Source organism: Balaenoptera musculus, chromosome 5, assembly GCF_009873245.2.
Source record: "Balaenoptera musculus isolate JJ_BM4_2016_0621 chromosome 5, mBalMus1.pri.v3, whole genome shotgun sequence".
NCBI classification, from domain to species: domain Eukaryota; kingdom Metazoa; phylum Chordata; class Mammalia; order Artiodactyla; family Balaenopteridae; genus Balaenoptera; species Balaenoptera musculus.
Window position 1 is genome coordinate 23,752,185 of NC_045789.1, and position 24,795 is coordinate 23,776,979.

Below are 24,795 nucleotides of genomic sequence, written 5' to 3' on the forward strand. Positions count from 1 at the left end.
AGAAAACAGTGGTCGTAGTAAGGTTAAATATGGTTTCATGAAAATTTACTTTTAGTTATCTGTGTGTGCATCTATATCTGTTTTAGATATCCGTATATATGTTTGTATTTGGTCATGATGTACGATGTGGATCGAGAATATAGGGTCAAAAATTGTTGATTTGCTACTGTCTAGTGATATTGATATGAGTTACTGATTCATGCTGGAAAGAAAATGGGCACTGCTGAATATTGCAAGCATATCTGTTAAGTTTTGGAGAGTGACCTATAAAATAGGTGCTTTACTGATTTAGTTATGAGTGGTCATAATGGGAATAACTCATATACGTGAATGAATACCGGGGAGGGGAGAAGAGTCTAGAGTCCTACCCCTTTGTTTAGAATACTATAAAGTGATTAATTTTCTTTTTTTTTAAATGAGACTGTAGGGATCTAGAAAGTTAACAAGTTGCTTGTTCTAAAAATTTGTTTATACCTATCCACCCGTACAGTTCCATTAATTGAAACTTAGGATGCAGTTTCACAAAGTAGCAATATCATAAATTGTAGATGAACCTCTGGTGGGGTTCTGGAACTGGGAACTCACTTTCACATCTATCTGTGTAACCATCATTACCAAAATGGATTGTAATGACATTTTTGGTCGTAAAATTTACTAATGGGATTTTATATGTGGTAAAATTACCCCAAACTTAAGTGGGACTGCACACAAGATGATACTTTTTAAGAACTCTAGTGCCTTGGTCAAATCCTTGACCGAAGATTTGAATGGTTGCCATATGTTCAACATTCCACCAGGGTCTTTGGGACATAAAAAAAAAAAAAAAAAGACTGAAATCTAATGTAATTAAAAACAGGCATTTAGAGATGGAAGAGGTAAATGTGGGCTGAAGTGTTTGGAGGCTTTAAGGTAGTGGTTACAAGTTAAAGAAAATAAAATGTTCATTCTTTTATCTCATTTACTGGCAAAGTTCACTTGAAAAGTAAACATTAAAATTGTATTCTTATGATTTTATTATTTAAAAATATAAGTTGCTAATTGTGTTTTGGAGGGCATACTAAAAAGGAATAGTCAACAAATGGGTAGTTAAATACTTACTGAATTAAATCACAGGAGCTTTGCTTTCTTGCGGTTTTAAATCTAAGGTAAACTTGTCAATAAGCTAATGGAGGAAGTCTCATCAGTTTAAATATACAATTTATGGTGTGTATTGTGTCTCATTTGTATATTTCATTTACTTTGTAGAGTGAAATTGAATTCTGATTTTGTGATATTTCTATTAACCCGCTCTACTTTTATATTCCTATGAAAAAAATCTGAGTTCAGATTCTGATTGTATCACTTTCTAGTTGTTTGTGCAAGTTACTCATTTTCTCATTGTCAAAGGAGGTATTAATATCCACATGGTTGTTTCAGGATTAGAAATATTGTTATAATGAAAGCAGCCTAAGAGAATACCCAGTACCTGATAGGTATCACTAATATTATGTTAGTGATGATGGGATTAAACCAACATACACTACAAAATTTTTAGAAGTTTAAAATATGCATGAAAACCTCTTAGTTATTTAAATACTTAACATTACCAATGATTGCTGTGAATAAAAGTGATTTTAATCTATTAAGGCCAGTTCCCTAAAGCAGTGATAGTGTGGTCCTATTGGGTTGTGAATTGTTCTGTAGTGGAAATTCTTTCCTTGATTGTTAAAAATTGAGTCTCATTTGCTTGTATTTTACATTAGGACCAACCACTTATCAATTATATATTAAGGATTACTAAAACTTTGGGATTTATAAATGAAAATGAAAACCTTTTTAGAACTTGAGTCTAGTTCAGTATTCTGCTAAGAGGTCTGGCTGCTATTCAATGTATGGTAATGTTGCAGAGCTCCACTGTACTTATGCATGTATGAGTATTTGAAAAATTTGAAATTTAGGGAAAGAACACTTTGTCAGTCCAGTCGTGTTTTTGATTGGCTGTTGTTTGGTTAGAGCTGCTGTCTTAGCTCTTAAATAGTAATGATAACATTATAGCTATTGAATGATAAATTAGTTTTATAGCATCAGTTTACTTGTCTGTGCATTGATGGTATAGTAATGCACATTTGCATATTTTTTGGTCTCTAATTTTCCAAAATTAGACTTTAACTACCTAACCTTTAAGTATATAACTACATAGGCATTGTGGTTCAAAAATGAAACATTCACACTCTGTGGTTACACTAACACAAATGTATATATAATTTCCCCAGATTTGCTTGCATGGTGAAACTCACTGTTGATGTTTGTTGGCTATAAATATAATTTGGCTAGTCATATAATTTGTAACTTACCATCAAGGTAGGTGTAATAAAAAAGACTAGATTACTTTTATGTTTATTGAATGTTATTCTGTAATAAAATATGCATAAGCATATATTATTTTCTTACAAAATATATGATAAGTGATTTGTATATGTTGCTTTCTTGTTTATTATCACCTACTTTTTCTTTAGCTCTAAAGTAAACATCATTGGGAAAAGGGTCTTTGGATACTTACATAGTTTTAGGTTAAAAGAGAAAGTTTTAGAATTGCTGACCTAAGAAATTCTTTAAGTCCTGTATATTCCAGTATTGAATATACCTTCATGAGCTCCATGAGAACTTAGACAATGTTGGGATACACGAGAACTTAGAAAATGTAATGGGTTATATTTCTCCTCCATCCAGCTGTTATTTTGTTTTTGATTAGGAACCAAAGATCTACCAAAAGGTTAGAGAATAAGCCAGAGATTGACAGATGGATAAAAAAGCAAGACCCAACTAACTGAATGTTATTTCAAGAAGCATACTCTAAACATAAAGTCACAAACAAATAGAAAGTAAAAGCATATACCGTGCAAACAATAAGCATAACAAAGCTTTTGTGGCTTTCTTGTAGAAAATATAAACCTGGAGTGTTACTGGAGACTAAATCTTTTTTTTTTTTTTGGTAATGATAAAATGGCTAATTTATCAAGAAAACATAACAGTATTAAATGTGTATACACTTATTAACAAAGCTGCCAAATACTTGAAGCCAAAATAGACACAGCTAGACAGAGAAATATATGAACCCACAATTGTAGCTGGAAACTTTACTGCATTCTCTCAATAAATGATAGTACAACAAGAAAAAAAAAATCAGAAGGCTCTATACAATTTGAACAATACGATTAACCATCTTGACCTAATTGACATTTATAGAGTGCTACACCCAACAAATGCAAAATACATATTCCCAAGTACACATGGAACAGTCATATAGATATATCATATACTGGTTTCTTTTAAGTCTCAGTAAGTTTCAGAGGACTGAATGCATACAGAGTTTGTTTTCTGTCTCCAACAGCATTAAGTTAGAAATAAGAGGACTTCCCTGGTGGTGCAGTGGTTAAGAATCCGCCCGCCAATGCAGGAGACACAGGTTCGGTCTCTGGTCCGGGAAGATCTCACATGCCACGGAGCAGCTAAGCCCGTGTGCCACAACTACTGAGCCTGCGCTCTAGAGCCCGCGAGCCACAACTACTGAGCCCACGTGCCACAGCTACTGGAGCCCACATGCCACAACTACTGAATCCCACGTGCCACAGCTCCTGTAGCCCACGTGCCACAACTCCTGAATCCCACGCGCCTAGAGTCTGTGCTCTGCAACAAGAGAAGCCACTGCAATGAGAAGCCCATGCACCACAACGAAGAGTAGCCCCCACTTGCCGCAACTAGAGAAAGCCCGCACACAGCAATGAAGACCCAATGCAGCCAAAAAAATAAATAGATAAAATAAATTAATTTTTAAAAAAAGAAATAAGAAAAATATAACATCTAGAAAATCCCCAAATATCTGGAAATTAAGAATCTGAGTAACCCATGGATCACAGAAGTACTCGCAAGGGAAATTTAAAAAGAGAATTGAAGTGAATGGTAATGAAAACACAACATATCAGAATTTGTGGAGTACACCCAAAGCAGTTTTTAAAGGCCTGAAATCAGTGAGCTATGCTTATACCTTAAGAAACTAGAAGAGAGAAAATTAAACCCAAAGTAAATAAAAGAAAGGATATAATGAAAATAAGAAAAAATTAGCAAAATAGCAAACAGATAAAAATAGGAAATATCACCAAGCTCAAAAGTTGATTCTTTGAAAAAATTAGTAATATTAATAGCCCTCTAAGAACGCTGATCAAGAAAGAGAGAAAATCCAAATTGCCCATATCAGGAATGATAGAGGGGGCATCACCACAGCCTGTAGTCACTAAAGTATAAGGAGGTGCTATGGACAACTTGATGCCAATGAAGTCTATAGCTTAGATGAAAGAGACAAAGTGCTTGAAAAACACAGTTTAGCAAAACTAACACAAAGAAATAAAACAATTGAAATAGCCATATACCTAATAAATGGAATCTGTAATTTAAACATTTTGCACAAAAAAATCTTCCAATATTAGCTTCACTAGCAAACTCTTATCAAACATTTAAGAAGAAAAAATAATACTGCTATTACATAAGCTCCTAGAAAATCGAGTAGAAAGAAACATATTTTATGAGGCCAGTATAATCCTGATATTAAAACCAGACAAGGACACTGTAATAAATGAAAATTACAAATCAATATCCTTCCTGAATATAGATACAAAAATTCTTCATTAGCAAATTGATCCCAGTAATATATAAAAAAAAAATATGTCATGACTACATTTTCAAAATCAATGAGTGTAACTTACCACATTAACAAAGTAAATTAGAAAAATAAGATCATTTGAGTAGATACTGAAAAACTGTTTTGGCAGAACTCAATACCCATGGTCAAAAACACTCAACTAACTAGGAGTAAAAGGAACTTCCTCCTCCTATTAAAGGCCATCTATGAAAACCCTGTAGCTAGCATGATAGGTATACAACACTGAAATATTGAACGCTCTCCACACTCAGTTGGGAACAAGGCGAGGGTGTTTACTCTCCTTTTATTCGGCATTGTGCTAGAGGTCCTAGGCAGTGTAGTAAGGGAAGGAAAAGAAATCTAAGACAATGATTGAAAAGAAAGAAATAAACTGTCTTTGTTAACAGATGACATAGTTTGTGAGTATAGAAAATCCTAAGAAATCTATAAAAATTACCAGCATTATTGATAAATGAATTTAGCAATGTCGTAGGACACAGTATGTCCCCGTATGTTAAGAGCAAACTTTTGGAAAACAAAAAAAGAACAGTGCCACTTACAGTAGCATCCAGAAAAGTAAAATACTCAGGGATAAATGTAACGAAAGCTATGCGAGACGTCTGCATTACAACTCCTTTTCCTGAGAAAACTTAAAATGGAAAGATACGCTGTGTTCATCACTTGGGAGAGTCAGTATTCTTAAGATGCTGATCCCCACAGAGACCTATGGATTCAGCGCAATTCCAGTCAAAATCCCAGCAAGCTATTTTTGAAGGGAGTGGCAAGCTCATTTAAAGTTTATACAGAATTTTAAGGAAACTAGTATAGCCCAAATAATCTTCTAAAAGAACAAAGTTAGAAGATTATACTGACTTCAAGACTTTCTAGGCAAATAGATAAATATAACAGATGAGAGAACAGAAATAGACCATATATAATTTTTAACAAGGATGCTAAAGCAATTCAGTGAGGACAGGCAAGTATTGGAAAACCAATAAATAGTGCTGGAACAACTGGATATCCAAATTGGGGGAGGGGAGGCTCCTATCTCCCTCTACACGTGAAAATTAATTTGATATGGACTTTAGACCTATGTTTAAACCAAAACTTTAAGGCTTCTCAAAGATAGCATAGGAGAATATACATCTACCATGGGTTAAGCAAAAATGTCTTTTAGAGAAGACACAGCGTTACCATTTAAATAAAAAATAGAAAAATTAGACTGCATCAAAATAAAAACTACTTATCAGAGACACCTTTAAGAAATGAATTGGCAAGACAAAATATTTGCGGCACATATATCTGATTAGGGACTTATATCGTGCAAAGAACTTTTAGAACTCAGTAATAAAAAGACAACACAATTTTTAAAAGGACAAGAGCCTCGGATAGTCACTTCACAAAGACAAAAAATATTCATAGTAGTCTAAAATTGGAAGCAATGCAAATACCCATCACCGGGAGAATGAGTAAGCAAATTGAGGTGTATTCATACAACGGAATACTACTCAACAATTGGAAGGAACAAATTACTGATGAAAGCAAGAATGTGGATGAATTCTAGAAACGTTATGTTGAGCAAAAGAAGGCAGACACAGAAGAGTACATACTTTATGATTCCATTTATATGCACACCACAAAGTTATGGTGATAGAAAGCAGAACAGTGGGTGCTTGTTGGGGGAGGGATTGATTGGGAAGGGGCATGAGGGAACTTTCTGCAGTAATGGAAATGTTCTATATTTTGATAAGGATGTGGATTATTTGGGTATGTGCATTTGTCAAAACTGGTCAAACTGAATATGTAACATCCATTCCTTTCATTGTATTTAAATTAACCTCAATTTAAAGAAAAGTAATGGAATAGCTGTACATGACTTTTACTGAAACAGTTGCCTTTCTTAAGGTTTTCATCTGTCAAATATCTCCGTTCGATAATTATATGTCTGTTATCTCTTCTATACAGGATATGAAAAAATGAGTTAGATACAGTCTGTCCTCAGAGAATTTTCCACTTAATATATAAAAATAACTATACTATAGAAAATGATAAGAGTCACAGAAAGGTTACAGGTACATTATTATGCAGATTCCAAGAGAGGAGAGGTTACTTCCACTTGAATAGAATCAGGGAAAGCTTCCTGGATCTGGTATGTGAGCTAGCTTAGCAATGGGAAGAATTGATATGTCTAGAGATTGGGAAAAGGGTCATTCCAGAAGAAAGGCCCAGGATATGCAGAAGCATAAGTCCAAGTATGATTAGATTATTTTGTCTGGAGTATAGGGAATATCAGATGGAATTTTGATAGTAGCTTAAAGAGGGATAATAGTTAAAGAAACCTTTTAAGGGTAAAGAAGGCCTGAACTTGCTTATTTCTTGAGAGGAAGGATCCAGTGGACATTTATAAAACATATTATTTAAGAAATCTGTTTTATATGCATAGAAAAAAAGACTGGAAGGATATCTGCTCATCTGTTACCAGTGGCTATCTCTGGTGGTAGGATTGACAAGATTATTTGACTTTTCTTCTTTTTGCTCTTCTGCATTTAAAATTTAAATTTTTTTCCTTCTGCATTAAAATTTTTGTACATATATTTTTATTATGTAATTTTAGAATTTTATAAAAAGTATTTGCTTCATAAGCATACTATGGTGGGAGCTTATTTGCTAAGAACTCATTGGCTTAGAACCTCTTGATTCTCAGTTAAGGAAGACTTCATCTAATACATCATGCTGCTTCTCTTCTATTTTATGTATGTATGATTTTAGCCCTACTGAAAATTTGAAACAAATTCGGTTTCATTTGGTTTTGCATTTTAATACACGCGTTATGAAGTTGACTAAATACCTCAAAACATACTGTTCTTTTTCAGCAATAGGGGATTTTTCTCATTCAGCTTTGTTTCACACAAATAGGTCTTACAGAAAGCGACACTTGTTGTTCAGAGTGAAGTGGACAGATGTGTAGTAGATATAATGAAGGAAAAGAATATTAACCCTGAGAAGGATGCCAGGTATGTGTTCTGACGGTGTTCTCATTTATCGTATGCTTACATCCTGTGAGGCTGGAGATCTCACACAGTTGTGAAACGTTAGAGCTGAAGGGTTTGTGGAGATCATCTAATTCAGCCCTTTCACTTCACTAGATGAGGAAGTGAGGTCCAGAGAGGTGAGTGATGGAAGCAGGACTAAAGCCTATATCTCTGGGTTCCCAGTCCAGTACTATTGCCAGTTTATCATCTGCCTTCTCGAAGGTAACTTACCATTACTTTCCCAAGCTTAAATAATGACTCCTGTGTCCTTCTTGTTCTTCAAAATTCAGTTCCTCTGTCCTCCAGGAAGGTCCTGTATCATACATTTAACCCATTGTACTGTAGTCATTGATTCGCTCTTGTTCTTCCCCAAATAAATTCTGAGTTCCATAAGAGGACTTGACTTATTACATTTCTGTGTTCCCAGCACAAGTATATTGAGATAGTAAATATTTAGCAATCTTTTCTGCATTTGGTATTTTCTTTGTAAATATTGAGGAAGGAGTAATTTATTTGGGCTGAAACAGGGGAGGGTACAGGAGAGAAGTGTGACGATAATTCCACAAAAGAGGTGACGTTTGAGCTGGACCTTGTTGAATGGGTAGGGGAGGACATTCCGTGCAGAGGAAGGTGCCAACAAGACACAGAGTCCTAGAGTATCTGGGAATGACAGGGAGTCCTTTGTAGCCGGAGCGTTGAATAGGCACAGAGCAGAGGTTGGAGAAGTGAGTGGAGTGCAAGATCAGAGATATATTGCAAGGAGGCTCGCATGCCACACTGAGAGATTTAGATGTTGTCCTCTGATTCTTTTTTTTTTTTTTAAGCAAACAAGCTACATTATAAGGTATGTATTTTAGGAAGATGAAGGGTAAATTTGAAGAAGTGGGAGGCTGGTAGAAGGAATAAAGACAGAACAGTCAGCAAACTGAGTCATTCAGGCAAGAGATGATGAAGCCCTAAATACACCAGGGTAAATGGATATATATGATGAGGGCTTTGAGGGACTTTTCAGAGCTAGAAAGGATAAGGGCTCAGGGACCTTTTGATGTATTGTTGATGGAGAGGAAGGTCAGAACTCGGAGCGTTCTAGCTTGGGGAACTAGTGCTTAGTGATTCCATTAATGGATTTAGAGTTGAGAAAGAGCATGCTTCTTCAGGGAAGATAAGCTGTTGTGTTTGGAAGAACTGGGAGAACCTGTCATGGCATTGTGTGTTGCTATATCCTTGGAAAATTAGGTCTGCTGGTAGTGTCTCACAATAAAGATTTGGGAACACATGAGATTGCCCAGAGAAAACATGAAAAGAAGTGACCGAATCAAGGATTTACAAAGTTTGCAGTTTTGGAAGTTTGCCTTTCCTACGTGTCTTGCCCTCTGTTTAGGCCCTGTTCTATCACATCTTGCATGATACTTTGTATAATGTTTTGTGTTTACAGAGGCTCTTGATGCTTATTGTATTAAACCAAAAGCTAGGGAATGCTTTCTAAATAGACATATGAACCACAAGCTATGGAAGGCATTACTTTATTGTAATAAGAAGGTACGATTTTTTTAAAATAATAACTTTTATCATTTTCAGTTTTAAAATCTGTATGAAGGCATGCTTACTACAGATATCTGGTTATAAACAGCTCTATTTGGATGTAGAAAGTGTGAGAAAAAAACCATATGATTCTGATAACCTGCAACATGAAAAGCTGCTTCTCAAGGTAAGTTTTGGTGTTCTGTATTTGGAGTTACACTGGAAAATAAATCAGGCTTGAGCTAGTAAGGCCTGTGTGGAGAATCTGGAGGTTTACACAGCCATCTGATTTCTTTGCCTCTCAGAGAATTTTATTATATTGGTGAAAGATTTTTAGTTAACTATTTTTATAATTTCCTGATAAGCATCAATGAGATAGATTCAAATTTATTTTAATGCTTTTAATTCTGAAATAAATTATAAACTTATAAAGGGAGATCTTTTCAACTGAGAAGTATGAGTCCACAAGCTTCAGATTTTTTCCCCCTACTTTTTATATAAATCCTCACATAAATTAGGCCTTTTTTCAGCTTACTCTTGAATTATGAACATAGATGTCCCTTTTCAGATTATTATGTCAGATCTTTTGGGATTTATGAAATGTGCCAAATATTGCCACAATAGATTTAAAAATTAAGAGAGTAAAGAAATTTACTTAGAACCTTCCTATTTCTTATTTCTGAAGTAAAAATGCATGAGGCCAGTGAGATGCTGAAATTCGAGAATATCAGGCCTGGAGTAAGCTTTCCAGATCATCCGATCTAGTACCTTTATTGTAGGTATGAGGTTAGTTCTAAGGCCTAGAGGAGATGAAGTCATTTGCTTTAGAAAGGTCAGTTCTGAAATAGAGCTGAATCAGCTTGCCCATCCACTTCACCTATTCTAATTATATTTTTAAATGGTTATAGTTAGGGAAAATAGCACATGGCACCTGGTGTTAGGAGTTTGTTATAAACTAAAAGTGCTGTGGAAAGAAACAGATATTGAGAGTATTCAAGTAACAGTAAGAGACAAGTTTAAAAACAACAGAACTTGTTTTCAGGAGGAGATAAATATACACTTCACCTAATTTTAAAATTAAAAATAAAACTTGATTTTGTCCGTGAGGATAATAAAACTACTCAAAGGACTGTTGCTGCGGATTGAATTTTTATGTTTCAAGTGTTAGCATAGTGCCTGGCACTCACTAAGGCTTGACCTCTTTATAGCCTCCTCCTCATCATTATTCCCTTAACTTCAGACGCTCTCTACACAATACCTTCCCTTTAGAGAAGGGGTAAGACCCAAGTCCTAGCATTTGAGTCAAGGGAATTTTCATCTCGGTGATTCATCATGAAACTCATTCAGAGGTGAAGAGCCAGTTGCTGGCAGTGAATCACCCAGCCTCATGCATGCTCAGCAGGGTAAGGGGCTAAGGAGAGCTGTGTTTCTTTAAGTACAGTCCAAGAGCCACCTTCACTAAAGTTAACCAGTGTTTAATATTCAGAATCCAAGGTTCCACCTTTGCCTATGAAATCAGAATCTTCAGGGCTGGAACCCCGAAATTTGACATTTACGCATGCTGAATTTTGAGTTTTAGTGGTCTTACCTTGTCTCTCACCACATCACTGAGGCCTCATCCTTGGCATAATCAAACCCTTGCTGAGCTCATGGAGAGACGCTAAGGTGAGCAGGTGCATGTGTGAGTAATGAGAGAAGGGACCAGATAAAACCCAGTGTGATGATTGGATTAGCTTCAGGGCCAGAGTGCTGACCCTGTCTTACAGTAAGGTCGCAAAGTCTTCACATTTCATTTGAGGTGACAGGATACTCCTTTCATTAGGAGTCCTTTACTCAGCAGTGCCTGAAATGGTAGTGAAATGGGAAAAAAAAAAAAATGCAAGTATTTCTGTTTTGCAAATTTTCACAAACTTTCTTATCAACTTTTGTAAGTCTCTTTTGTCTGATGACTTGTGGTGTTGAATTTAGAAAATGACTGATTACATTTTTTAAACTTTATTTTGCACTAATTGGTTTGTTGCTATCCAATATTTGATAGCTGTTCTTAAATCCTCAGTCTTAAGGAATATATTTACTTACAACCAAGTCATATTCTTTTTCTTTTAAAACTATGAAAATTTGTAAAATAATGATCATACAGGTTTTAATACTATCAGTGTTATTTCTCCATGATCCCCTCCCTATCTCAGACTTATTTTCCTTCTGATTAAGGATAATCACCCGCCATTAGAATAGAGCCTACTTAAGTATATAGTGTTTGAGGCAAGGGCCAAGTGCCTGGCACTGTGTTCTTCTCAAGGAAGCAGTTTACTAATTCTGGTATATATGTATTACTTAGTAAGTAAAGACATCTCATTGTTTTCGATTTCTGTGTATTTGTTACCTTTTCAAAGTCTGCTGTTCTTTGTATGTCTTTTAAATTGGAATAAGTATGCTACATTTTTTAGGCTAATTGAAAAGTTCTCTAAATATAGTCTTTGTTGAGCCTATGATTTGTATACAAAAGTTGTTTAATTAAAAGCATTCGACTTACCAGTATATCAGCTATGAGAAGGAAAATGTCTTGGTAAATTAAGAGCATCACTGTTATTTGTAATATGGAAGCATGTTTGTACAGCTTTGGAATCTTCTAATGCCCACGAAAAAACTGAAGGCTAGAATCTCCAAGCAGTGGGCTGACATTGGTTTCCAGGGTGACGATCCCAAAACAGACTTCAGAGGCATGGGAATACTTGGATTAATCAATCTTGTGTAAGTGAAAACAAACTTTCTTTAATTCTCTAAATGAAATTACATGTAATCTCTAATCTTGTTAAATTTTAGTAAGAATCAATCTAGTTTTATACTATCTCTGAATTTTAATAACTGCTGTGCTAAAGGTATTTACTAATGTGCTGGCAACAATATGAATACATAAGCCATATACTGTGTGTGTGTGTGCGCACGCGTGCGTGTGTGTGATTTCTTTACTTACCAGTACTTTGCCTCTTTCTTTCTCTTCCTGACTGCCTTTCTGCTACCTTTTAAGGAATTGTGTGTACTCTTTTCTTACTCTCTTTATCCTCTTGCCTCTTCTCTCTTGGCTCTCTGACTTCATTTTAGGAGGTATAACCAGATAAGATAATAATAAAGCCTCTTCACACTTCTTTGCCATCTGTGACAAGTAATTTAAATCCCTGACTTTTCAGAGCCTATATGAACTGTCTCTTGTTTTTCTTCTTTAATATTTATGCTTGGGCACATGTATGAAATCTCAAAATATGTAACTAAAATCAGAATTGATAGCCAAAACTATTTTAGAAAGTAAACTGGAAGATTAATATGGATATGAATATGCAAATGAAGATAGTCTAGTGTTTGGGTCTGTCCTTGAATTGTGATTTATAGACTATAAAATGCCTAGAATGGGAACGCTAACCATTAACAAAGTTTGGATAATTGTTACTGTGAAAAATTAGTCCTGAAACTGAGCTAATTTATGTTAATATTCAGAAAAGATATCTAGGTCAATATGGATAAGGCCGTTTGGGGGGAAAATAGAAGATAACAGTAGGGCTTCAATATCTACAATTTTTTCCAGTTACAAAAGTATTTCATTTTCTGTAATACCTAAATTGTATGAGCATGAAAGTTTTCCATGCACCTACTTTTCAAAGATAAAACACAGTTGTCTGAATAATAATAATAATTACAGAAAATGAGATTGTCAGTTTTCCACTTTGATAAACAGAAACGTCCATTTGGGGAATTTAATTAGAATAAATGCAGTTTGTTTTCACTTGGAAAAATTATGAAATATTTTAAAATTCATTATTGTTCAGAACGCATGGATCTTTTGTTTTTAGCGTTTAAAGACCATCTTTTTTCTTGGTACTTGTAAACTACACAGATAATTGAAACTCAGTTAGACACACACACGTTCTTCTGATGTTTCCTTTCTTAACTTTTGCCGAGTAACCTTTCTTTTGGTTCATTTCCTCAGAAATCAAGATTTTTCAGCATTTGCCAGAAGATAATTTAATTTAGCTTAAAATTTAAATAATTTAATAGAATTTGATTCAAGACTGTGGTAAGGAGTTCTGATAGACCTTTAAATGATTTGCAGATATTTTTACTCTATTTAGAGCTAGTATCTACTAATTTGAAAAATGACCAAGATTCAGATATATTAATTATTTGATTGCCATTGATGTACTAGAGATGCTTGAAAACATAAAATTAGCTCTAATTTCTCTATAATTATATTTGTTGTCCTGTGTATGGAGCTATAACTCTTCAGGATCAAAATAAAGATACAGTCAAGAAGCAGGCAAGCTGTTCAAATACCTTTATGTAATGAATTTTAAAAATTTCTTGGCCTTTGTCATCAAATCTCTTGAAATATTTTGTTGCTTTGAAGGACAGCTGGTAGTTTGATAGATAACGATGTTTTAGGTAAATGAATGCTCAGGCAGGTATAAAATAAAAAGGATATTTTACAGAAAATGATTGAAGAGAGACTGAAAAAATCTGAATAAATGAGGAAATAGAAGCAGAAAGGTAAAATATACAAGCTAAGGCCAAAAATGTATGTAGGAAGGGAGAGGAGGCAGGAAGGAAGAAAGGAGAAGGAAGGAAGGAAAGAAGGGAAGTTAGTGCAGATTATTGTAAGGAATAGGTCTCCTTATTACATAGATGTTTATTTTCCTTAGATACTGTTTACATAGGGGTTTCCTAGGTAAGTTCAGCAAGGAAATTTAAAGTTTCTCTGTGTTACAGATTGAATATTTTAAAAGTAGCTTGATTATTGAAATACTAATATAATACTGAACTGTATTGAGTATCATGCAAAAAAAATGAAATATAAATAGTCTACTAAGGGCATTTTAGAGCCAGCCTCCAGATAAAGTAGAAAATTAGAACATGTAAAGAAAGCATTGCACTAAAACAGGACTTTTTTCTGTTTGGGGATTTACAGATCCCTTTGAGAATCAAATGAAAGTTTTGTATATTCTCTCCCCAGAAAATGTACACACAGAAAATGTATGAATAATTTAAAGTGATTCATGGATCCCCCTTCATTCATGAATGATCATTCATTCATGAACTTCTAAGTTAACAATCCCTGTTTAAATGGGTTGAAAATTAGAGCCAATGAAGAAAAATGGAAGTCTGTAGTATTAATTTACAGAAGGAAAAATAGAGGGACATTTAGTTAGAAATTTCTATGCTTTATGAAAATGTCAATGACTGTGCCTTCTAAAATTTAAATAAACCATGGAAATCCATTTTTTCTTCTACTTCTTATCCTTACATAAACATCCAGCCAGTCATCATATGTGTATGAGTATCAGTGCATTATGGGGTGATCCAAAGTTTGAATAGATTTGGTCCCTATCTTTAAGAACTCGAAGAGGTTGCATTAGTATAAGCCAACAGTATGTATGAACCTTTATATATTTCTCTGTTGTACCTGCTAATACTTCTGTTTTGTGGCCAGTATTTTAGTTACACCACTGATCAAGGAGTGGGTTTTTTTAGTGCAAAAGGAAGGCTATTGACTTTCTTCTGATTGCATTGACAGTGGCATTAAGCAATATAGACTCAAGTTGCAACAGAAGGAATGAGCTCAGGTGAAAGGAAGTGTCCTAACAGGTACACAACTACTACTTTATAGAAAATTTAGAACAAACAAATAAACAGAACTCTAGATTTTCTTTTAAAATAGATAAAAGTCTCTTGTTAAATCATTTATTTGTCAAAATACTTCAAAGTCTAGCGAAGGGCCCATGTCCTGTACTAGATAGACCTGATAGCTCAGAATTAAGTTTTGATTCAGAAGCATCTCGGAGTCACTGAAGTGACTTGAGATGGAGATTGGGATGCTTTTGGCAGTAAGACTGTCACTTTGACAGTAGCTTTTAAAATTGCTTCTGGATATCTTCAATTTGAATGACATGTTAATTTCATTATTTTTCTTAAACTTTTTCAGGTATTTCAGTGAACATTATACCAGTGAAGCTCATCAGATTCTTTCCCGTTCAAATCATCCAAAGTTAGGGTAAGCTGGATATGTTAAAGAAACCATAAGCTCTTGAATTGAAAGTATTTCCAGGTATTTTTAAAAATTAGACTATTCTAGTTAATAAGAACTTCATAAAGAATATTGCATGATATATTATTTTATGGCTAAATGAGATCATAAACCAATTTTGTATGTAATTTAATATATTTTTATCACAAGGTATAATTTATCTATAAAATGGAGATAAGGACCTTATAAAAATTTTCTGAGACATAGATTTGAAAATAGGAATAGGAAATGGCTTTGAAATGGGAATAAGAAAATGAGAAATAGCTTTGAAACTTGTGAAGTGAAATGCAAATTGACATCATATTATTAGCTTTATCATTATTTTTATATTCCAATGATACCTATCTTTGAAAAAGCATTATAACACTATTACATCATAAAAATAAATACCCTGATAATGGAGGAGAAAATATCAGATTACTCAGTATATTTTAGAAATCAATGAGGGTGTATATAGTACTCTTTCTAATTTTTTTTTAAATGATTTTGGTTTTAGATATTCATGTGGCCAGAGCTTTGTTTTCATATCTTAGATAATATCCAGAAAATCAACAGCCTCTAAAGAACAAAAATTAATATGTAGAAATTTTTGTAAAATCAATACAGTGTTAGAAATGGATCAAAGTTACTTTTTACTAATTCCTTGCATAATTTAAAATTTACTTTATGAGCTATTTTGGCTAGCTGGGATAACTGGTAATGTTTCTGACATAGGTATTCTTATGCAATAGTTGGAATCAATCTTACAGAGATGGCTTATAGCTTGCTGAAGAGTGAAGCTTTGAAGTTTCACCTCTACAACTTTGTTCCTGGTATACCAACAATGGAACACTTTCACCAGTTTTATTGTGAGTACTGAAATAAGTTAAAAGTAGAAATTTGTAAGAGAATTTTTTAATCCTTAGGAAAGTATTATATGTAATACCTTTATCAAATATATAACTTATACTTGTCATTTTACTATTTAGGATCTTTCAAAAACAGGAAGATAATGGAAGATGGGTATCCGAGAGTATCTTGTACTTCAGTTTATATATTTGCTGATTTAAAAAATTCAGTGAGGCAATTTTTGACATGTATGCAAATGTAGGATTTATACAGTTTTTCTGTAGACATTTGTTTTCCAGTCAACTATAAAATGAATTTTTCTTCTTGTATGCTGGTTAATGAATGCTGTTGAGTCAAGGACAGATCATTGGGTTGCTCTTGTAAGGAAATTTAAAGGAACCTTTCACACACACCCCTTTTATTTCAAGGCCAGGTTTTCTTGTGTTAGGTTGGGGGTATTTAATAACTGTTCCTAAAGCAGTCATATCACCGCTGTTCCATTAACTTTTATTGTGATGGTAGTTGAACCCTGAAGGTTTAATTGAATGAACCCATCTTCTGAAGATATTGCTCAGAAGCAAAGAATTCAACTCTAGCTTGGCTTCATACTCTATTTTTTCTTGATCTTTTTGTGTCTTTAGATAGGACATAGGAAACTAGCATATAGGAAACTACTTAGATAATAAGTGTCCAAATCATAACTTCTTCAACTCCATTCTTGAAGGAGTCATCCAGGTCTCTCTTTCCCACAACCTCCCCTGTGTTTACTTAATCCCTAATTCCAGGTTTGTCTACTTCTTAAATTTCTCTTGCACTTGTCTACTTTTTCCTATCCCATTGTAACTGCATGACATCAGTCCTTTGTTTTACTACGTTACTGTAATAGCCTTTTCCCTAGTTTTTCAGTGGTGACCCTCTTCCAAATCTCCACATTGAAGGTATAATTATTTAAAATGAAAATCTAGTCATTTTCTTTCATTTTGTTGCTGGGGAACTGTTTTTTCCCCCCCACCAATCTTATTTGATTTTCTCTCCTAAATCTCTCATTGACTTTGAGCATAGTGCCTAAACTCCTGGGACTTTGCTAACTGCCTCCAGATATTTGTTTTCTGTATGAAATAGATGCTTGTATAGTGCTGCCTGTTGAACATAAAACAAATATAAAAAGAAACAACCAAAAAACTCCCTCCCCCCCAATCAAGCATTTTACGATATTTAAATAAAAACAGGAGAGTGACAGGTAGGAAAGCAGTACGAAATGACCTCTGTGCAGTATTGTTTTCCCCTGCAGAGGGGTAACTGGAGCATCTTTGGATACTGTTGCTTCCAGTGCCCTCAACACCAGCATCTTGATTGGCTCCTGACCAGGAAGAGCATCAAAGTAATATGTGAGGTGGAAAAGTCGTTATAGGACCTTCTTAGTTGCCTTGTTTCTATCAGTCATATCCATAAGAGCTGTGGATTATCAGGAAAACAATGAAGCTTATGTTTTTCAAATTTCTTGAAACATTTAAAGCAAACACACACACACACGTACATACGTCCATCTTTTACGCAGAAGTTTCCCTCTCAAAATTGATTTTCATACCCTTTACCAATAAAGTTTCATGTCTTAATTAAGGTTCTGCTTTTCTAGGAAGGGGCGTATTCTGACTAGAAAATAATGTGAAACCTTATCTTTTAAACATATCTACCTTTTTTGGTTGAGGGACTGAGCCCAATTCATTCTTACGAATCAGTTCCAAGATAGTAGTTTCTATCTAAGAGAAAGAACTATATAAAGAGATTAGGTTTCACATTTTTTATTTCCCTGTGATCTGTGTCCATCTCCCCTTTCCCCCTTGTCTCTCCTGCTGTTCTGTTGTTGTTGTTCTCCGTGGGCAAGGCTGGAAGCAGTGAGTGGTAATTGAGCTCCTTAGCTCCGTTGTCACCTTTTGTACGTCTAACGTGTAAGCACATAGTCGCTGTCATCCTGGGAAGTCACTGACCACTGGTTTGGTGGTTCCAGAAAAATAAGTCCTCAAATTTACAACCAAAAAGTTATGACTAGTAACAGCTTCATTGAGGTATAATTTATATACCATAAAATTCACCTATTTTAAGTGTACAATGCAATGAGTTTTAGTAAATTTACTGAGTTGTACAACCATCACCATAATCCAGTTGTAGAACATTTTTGTCACCCCAGTAAGATCCCTCATACCAGTTTACAGTCAATCCCTGTTCCTGTGGTTCTCCTGTTTTTAATCCCTGTGGGAAAACCTCAAGCGTCCCTGCAGCTTTGGTTAGGGGCGGTAGAAGCATACAGGGAATTGTAAGTTTAGAAATTTTTTATGGTGTTTCTCTTGAGTCTGGTGTTTTAAACTCCTAGAGTCAAAAGGGCAATAGGGGTGCTTTATGGAAACAACTCTTTTCCATCACTTCATGGCAAGCTTTAGGAGTCTTATGCCATGTATGGCCCTGCCAGCATCCTAGAATTTTGGTATCTTGCAGTTTCCTCATGTCTCATTAAATCAACTTAGCCATTACAGTCTCAGTTTTTTGAGTCAGTCTTTTTCTGACACCAGTTTACATTATAACAACCTCACTCTGAAGCAAGAAATTTCTAGTATTTTACTCTTGAGCAGTTTGTTCTAGACTATATAGTCATTTGAATAGGTAATGAAAGCAATTTAAAGGAATGATAAACAGCTAAAACCTGATAGCCAGAAATACTAAAACAAGTTGTAGTCTATAAAATTTAGATGGATGTCTGACTTTTCGTACTACCTAGAACATTAATCTCCAAAGTTTTTGATTGCACACCCCTATCAGGATACTGGGGGTAGGGTGCTGGAGAACACAGACTCAGTTTATGTATGGATGAGTAATTTCTGTAGATGTACTATTGTGCTAATGTATACACAAAATAAATTTTGAATGAAAGAAAGACAAAATATTAGTTAAAAATAGTTACAAGATTACCATTCTCAGCTTGTCTTTTGGGAACAGGAAGCAGATGGTGTCTGTCTGCTCAAAGAGGCCTTATTCTTTGATTTTGTCACATATCCTGGTTGACAAAAATCTGTTTTATCATATATGAAGGGATTAATCTGAAATCTTTCTTCAGTGGACCTTCTTACGAAGTGCTGTTTCAATGTTGAAATGTCATGGTTCTTACCTGTTAATGTTTGCTTTATGACTAATGTTTTAAAGTTGAATTTACGTTTATTTCACACTAGGCAATTATGATAGCCTAGCCACCCGTTTATGTAAAGTCACTGGCTTTATCCCCCCCATTTATCTGATATAAGTCACTTCTGTCCCTTCTTGAATAGCTTTTCAGAAGGGGAAATGAGATTCTGGTGGAAACGAAGTCTAATTTACAACATAATAGAGACCACCTGCAAACTATGTGATTTGGGCAAGTCATTTAACTTCTCTGCACTTCTATTTCCTCTACAGAAAAATGGGAATAACAGTACTGCATCATAGGATTGCTATGAGAGTGAATGAGCACATGGCGAGGGCTATAGAAGCATTTGTTAAATAATTAAATAGATACATTTGGTTGAATCCAAATAGGGTTTAGGAGCGGTTTTAAATTCGCATTTTTTTGTTGTTGTAAATATGTCTGTTTACATATTTATCTGAAATACTTTTAACATTTTGAGAGTTAATTTGGCTACTGTAATAAGGATATTGAAAAACAAAAATATTAAGCCTATTTCGAGTTCATGTATTCTTTTCTAAAAGGGAAGGTGCTGATATGATAGTTCATTGAAAAAAGCAGAAATAACTTAGATTTATAAATCAAGTAGAAAACAGCTTTTCTATACTTTATCCATTTTCTTGTACTTTCATTTTTCTGTTTCAGGGGTCTCTGGGGATAACCTTTTTTTCCTATTCTCAAGGTATCTTTTGACAGTCTCTCTTAAATTTGAGGCATTTTGTTGATTTTTTTTGAGACAGAGTATATGTACTCTAAATATCTTATTGAAATTGATATTTATTTTGAACATACAAAAATATTTCTTATAAAGTTCCTCAGGTTTCTAGTAGTTTAAGATGGTTTCTGATCATTGAATCCTAATATGGATTAGGATATACTTTTAAAATGAGACGGTTGGATGTGATTTCACTATTGAGCACTGTATTTATGGTTTCTTTTTAACTGCAGGTTATCTTGTGTATGAATTTGACAAGTTTTGGTTTGAAGAAAAGCCAGAAAGTATTATGTATTTCAACGTGTACAGAGAGAAGTTTCATGAAAAGATTAAGGGACTCTTACTGGATTGTAATGTATCACTTACTTTACAAATATGAATCATCTGTAGTATCTTCTATTTCTACCACATTTTGCACACACAGCAGAATTTATAAGTTGTAATAGAAATTATCTGATCAATTACACTCCTTATATATAATTTCCTACAAAAATGTTTCAGAAATTCTATTTAAGAAAGCTAGTAGACAATCAGTGTATGTTTACACTTGTTTATACACTGTCCTCCAAAGGTACCTTATCCTTCCAAAGATCCCCTCTGTAGAGTCACGTGAACTACAGTTTGGAACTTGGGACTTAACCCATTTAGTGTAAAAGTACAAATCAGGTATTTTTATTAAATTGATTGATTAAAATGTGTAAAAATCAGCTTTCATGTTTATGTATTGTAGCTATCAAGTTGGTATCTTTTCAGAGCTCCTAAGATTTTTTGTGTTTTAGTCTGGAAATGATTGTTTTTTAATTTTCTTTGCCTTATTTTATTTGTAGGTTAATTAACAGAGAGGTTAGTTCTTCATGGTTTTCTTTGTTTGCATTTCAATCACACGTCATACCGTTGCCTCATAGGAGCAAAAGGAGCATATAGATAAGTCAGAGAAGACAAAGAATTATGGCCTTCTTTTCGGTTTCTCTGATTATGTCATGTAATAGGTAATGAGGGAATGACAGTATTAGTGATTAGCTTTTTGGTTTTTAAATACCACACTGAAATATCACAGTGGAATTTTAAATCTTAAAGACATTTTCTCATCTTCAGTATTTGCTTTTTATCAGTTAGAGAGAAGAACTTTTAGTTAGTGCTTGGTATGAGGGCCTTTCATGAAGCTTCTCTATGGATGTATGTTTATGAAAAGAGATGCATTTGCTAAGAAAATCTTGATTATACTCAAAGAGCAGGTGCTATTTCAATAAAGCTGTCTTTGAGTTTTAACAAGAGGAAAACAAAGCTTTTAAACATCTCAGTTAAACATCGTTGGTTTATTTTACTTGCTGTTAAGTCTTGCTTGCCTTTGCTTTGACTCCACTGTGTTTCTAGATAACGATGTATGGACTTCGTGTGTGTTCTTTGAGTTAACAGTCTGTGGGCTTCTAAAGTAGCCTAAGCATGATGACTGTGCTTTTTGTATAGCTTTATTCTCCGAAAATCTCAGGAGAGCAGCAAGTGCTGTCAAGGATTACATAGTGATGAGATTCTAACAGGAACGATTTCTTCTTTGTCTGTTTTAGACATTTGTACTCATGGCAAAACTAAAAGTTTAAAGATAGGTTCATCTGATTACCAAATTCTCCCTAAATCCTACGGAATGCAGCCTATTAAACACATAATTTAATCTAAAACATGAGGATAGTTAGCACACCTTTAAAATGGTATGTATCAAGTGTTTAAGGACTGGCTTTTATGTGATATAGCAAGACCTGAAACTTTCGAGTATTTGTTTATGCCTATTGACAAACCTCTCTCTTTAAACTTGCCAAAGAGAAGAGTGGTTAAAAAAAATATCCAATTGGAAAATAACAGATGCAGTGTTGTCTAGCACATACATTAAAAGTGCATGCATTAAAATTCTTTTCTCAACAAGATGAAACTTAAAAATTGGGCTCATTTTATTATAATAGTGGCGAAACGCTTTTCAGTATTACAGGAATTTTAAAACTGGTTTCTTATAGGAGACTTCTCAACCTTGGGACCATCTTAACTTCTTTAAATGTTTTCTATGCTTTATGATCCAGCCAGAGTTCTATGAGATAAGGATCAGGTATTAACCATTAAAGTTCATTTTATCAAGGTGTTTACCATTACATGGAAAGCAATTGTTAGTCTTTTAGTTTTAGAAAATGTTTACCTTTCTATTTTAATCTTTTAACAGATGAGGTCTTGAACTGATTGAAACCTTTGTCTGTATGCTTAATAAAAGAATGATTCAAGTACGGAAGAGGAAACTTTTCGAGTAATTAAGTTTTTCCCCTTCTAGGGAGTAAAAAAAAACTTTTTAATAATGTTTTTAAAATGTTATTAGAAATTTTGTTCAATAATATATTATTTAAGTCCACCTCTGTTTGTATAATGTGTTGTTCTGTTTTTGCTTAAAATAATCTGTAACCATTTCAGATAATTCTATAGCAAATTGGTCTAAAAGCCACCAACAGATTCTGAGGTTTGATAGTTTGAAAGCCAAGCTAAGTGTCACCAGCTGTAAATTAGAATGTAACATGAGCCTTCTGACTTTCATGTGATAATGACATACATGAAAAGAAAAATATGATAATTGTTTCTGCCTTCCTACTTTTCCTTGCTTTCAACATATGTATGTTAGAATTTTTGGTAGTCTGAAAATCCATATTTAGAATCTTACCTGTTTCTATAATAATAAAATACCAAAGTAGTGATAGAATTGAAGTAGCAGGAAAATTGTTTGTTTTAGCGTCAAAAAAGTGAATCAGTGCTGAAATGAATTTTTGTATGTGCCAGATTGAAGAGTGAACCAGTGATAAGAATAGTCTAAAAATATAATTACAATGGTTGCAGTTTAAATATGTTCTGAAAGACAATCTTTAAAGAATTGAGAGAAAGAAATCAGGGGATATTAGTGAACCTAGACCAACCCCTTTTTATATATAAATATGGTGATATAGTTAGATATAAAAATCAGTGTCTTACTGGCACCATTTACAATTTAGAAAGTAGAATCTTTTTCTTAAAAATGCCCGTCCTGATTTTTTTCTATTTTAAGAGCAACTTGGATTTGTATGTATTTTTCTATGCGAAATACATGTACTCTTCATTTTTATTCCAGTGTTCATAATTGTTTATGTGCTGTTTCTCCCCTTTGCATTCAGTGAAATAGAACTTGGTCAAAGATTTGCTAAGGAGAGAAGCATTAGATGAGTGTGAAAGTGGAGTGCTCATTGCCAGAGCAGAAGAGATTACATGTTATCTTGGCACAGAAGAGAAGAAATTTGGCTTGGAGGGCAATAATGTTTATTATCCTTCTTGAATTAATGATTGGGGACCAGCAGCTATTTTCTCAGGATAAATGGTCCACCCAACTTCTGGGGAGGCTTAATTTCCATTTCATATTTATGAACCTCTCCACAGAGTAATTTTTTTTTGATGAAGATTAAGGGAATTGGTAAAAATCTGAGAAAAATCATGAGAGTTGTTTTTGTTTTTTTTTTCCTGGCTTCAGCTTTCGTTAAGAAAAATGTTAAATGTAGTGCAGGTAAGACCCAACTACTGCATTACTGTTATAGGGCGAGTCTATGTTTTTGTTAAACAAAGTATTCAAAAAATATTTAAGCACTAGCTTTCCCTGGGGGAAAGAGTGCTGGTTGGCAACTTAAAGAAATAGATTTTTGTCTACTTTGGATAAAGCAATTAACTTCTTACGTAAAAGCAATAGTTGAAATGTGATGTCATTTTGTTTGGAATGTTGTGAGCAAATAAAAATGTGTTGAAATTGTTATAAGCTTTTCTGTTAATACTTCTGCTCGCTTCCCATCTTCCTTATCCCTTATTTAAGTCATTTATGTTCATGAAATAATACTTTTCTTATTTAATCATGTTCCTATAGAGTAAATCAGAATATACAGAAATTTTTTTTGTTTTTGTGACTTTAACTCATCCACTAATTACCTATTTAAGATGTTATTGGCTAAGAACAATTGATTATGAGGCCAGAAAAGAAGCTACCATCCCCACCCCACCTCCGTTCTTAGAAAGGATAGGAATAATTCATACTGTACTGTAATATGTTTTTCTTAACTTCACAATGTATCATAGATCTATTTTTATATTAATACATAGCTTCCGTATTTTTTTTACAGCTGCAAATCATTCCTCTGTGTGTGTTTGTGTGTGTGTGTGTGTGTGTGTGTGTGCGTGCTCATTAAAGTTAGTACTAATTATAGCTTTAAATGTATATATTAGAAAAGAAGTGCTTAAAAATTAAAGACAAGACAATCATCTCAAGGAGTTTGATGAAGAAGTACAAAACAAACCTAAAGAAAATAGAGAAGGAAATATTAAAGACAAGAGCTTAGATGCATAGAAAAGAAAACATGCATACGATAGGATCAACAAAAATAAAATGTTTGAAAAGAACAATATTGATAAACCTTGGTGAGGCAAATAAACAATAAAAAAGAAAGCAAATAATAAATGCTGTCAAGAATGAAATATGAAACATCACTACAGATCCTACAGATACTGAAAAGAAAATATATTGAGTAACCTTGTCAAAATTATGAAAATTAGATGAAATATAACAATTTCTAGAAATATACAACTTACCAAAACAAAACTATCCAAGAAGAAATAGGGAAGCAAAAATCCTAGAGCTATTAAATGGATTCAGCAGCTAAAAACCTTTCCACTAAAAAACCTGCAGTTTTATATGGCTTT

At 33.9% G+C, this 24,795-nt stretch overlaps 1 protein-coding gene across 3 annotated transcripts in view; it reads left to right on the forward strand.

Moving 5' to 3' along the window:
• The window catches only part of ELMOD2 (ELMO domain containing 2), a 28,332-nt gene extending 4,476 nt beyond the window's left edge, over positions 1 to 23,856 (forward strand). For 2 of the 3 annotated variants that reach the window (XM_036853724.1, XM_036853723.1), the window contains 6 exons: positions 7,592 to 7,689; positions 9,286 to 9,415; positions 11,846 to 11,979; positions 15,200 to 15,268; positions 16,016 to 16,149; positions 20,289 to 23,855. In XM_036853724.1, coding sequence (XP_036709619.1) covers positions 7,592 to 7,689; positions 9,286 to 9,415; positions 11,846 to 11,979; positions 15,200 to 15,268; positions 16,016 to 16,149; positions 20,289 to 20,434 — 711 coding nt within the window. In that variant the 3' untranslated portion in view covers positions 20,435 to 23,855. Of the gene's footprint in view, positions 1 to 7,591; positions 7,690 to 9,285; positions 9,416 to 11,845; positions 11,980 to 15,199; positions 15,269 to 16,015; positions 16,150 to 20,288 lie in introns of all 3 variants that reach the window. The other variant, XM_036853725.1, reaches the window with a different exon arrangement.
• Positions 23,857 to 24,795: the final 939 nt, after the last annotated feature.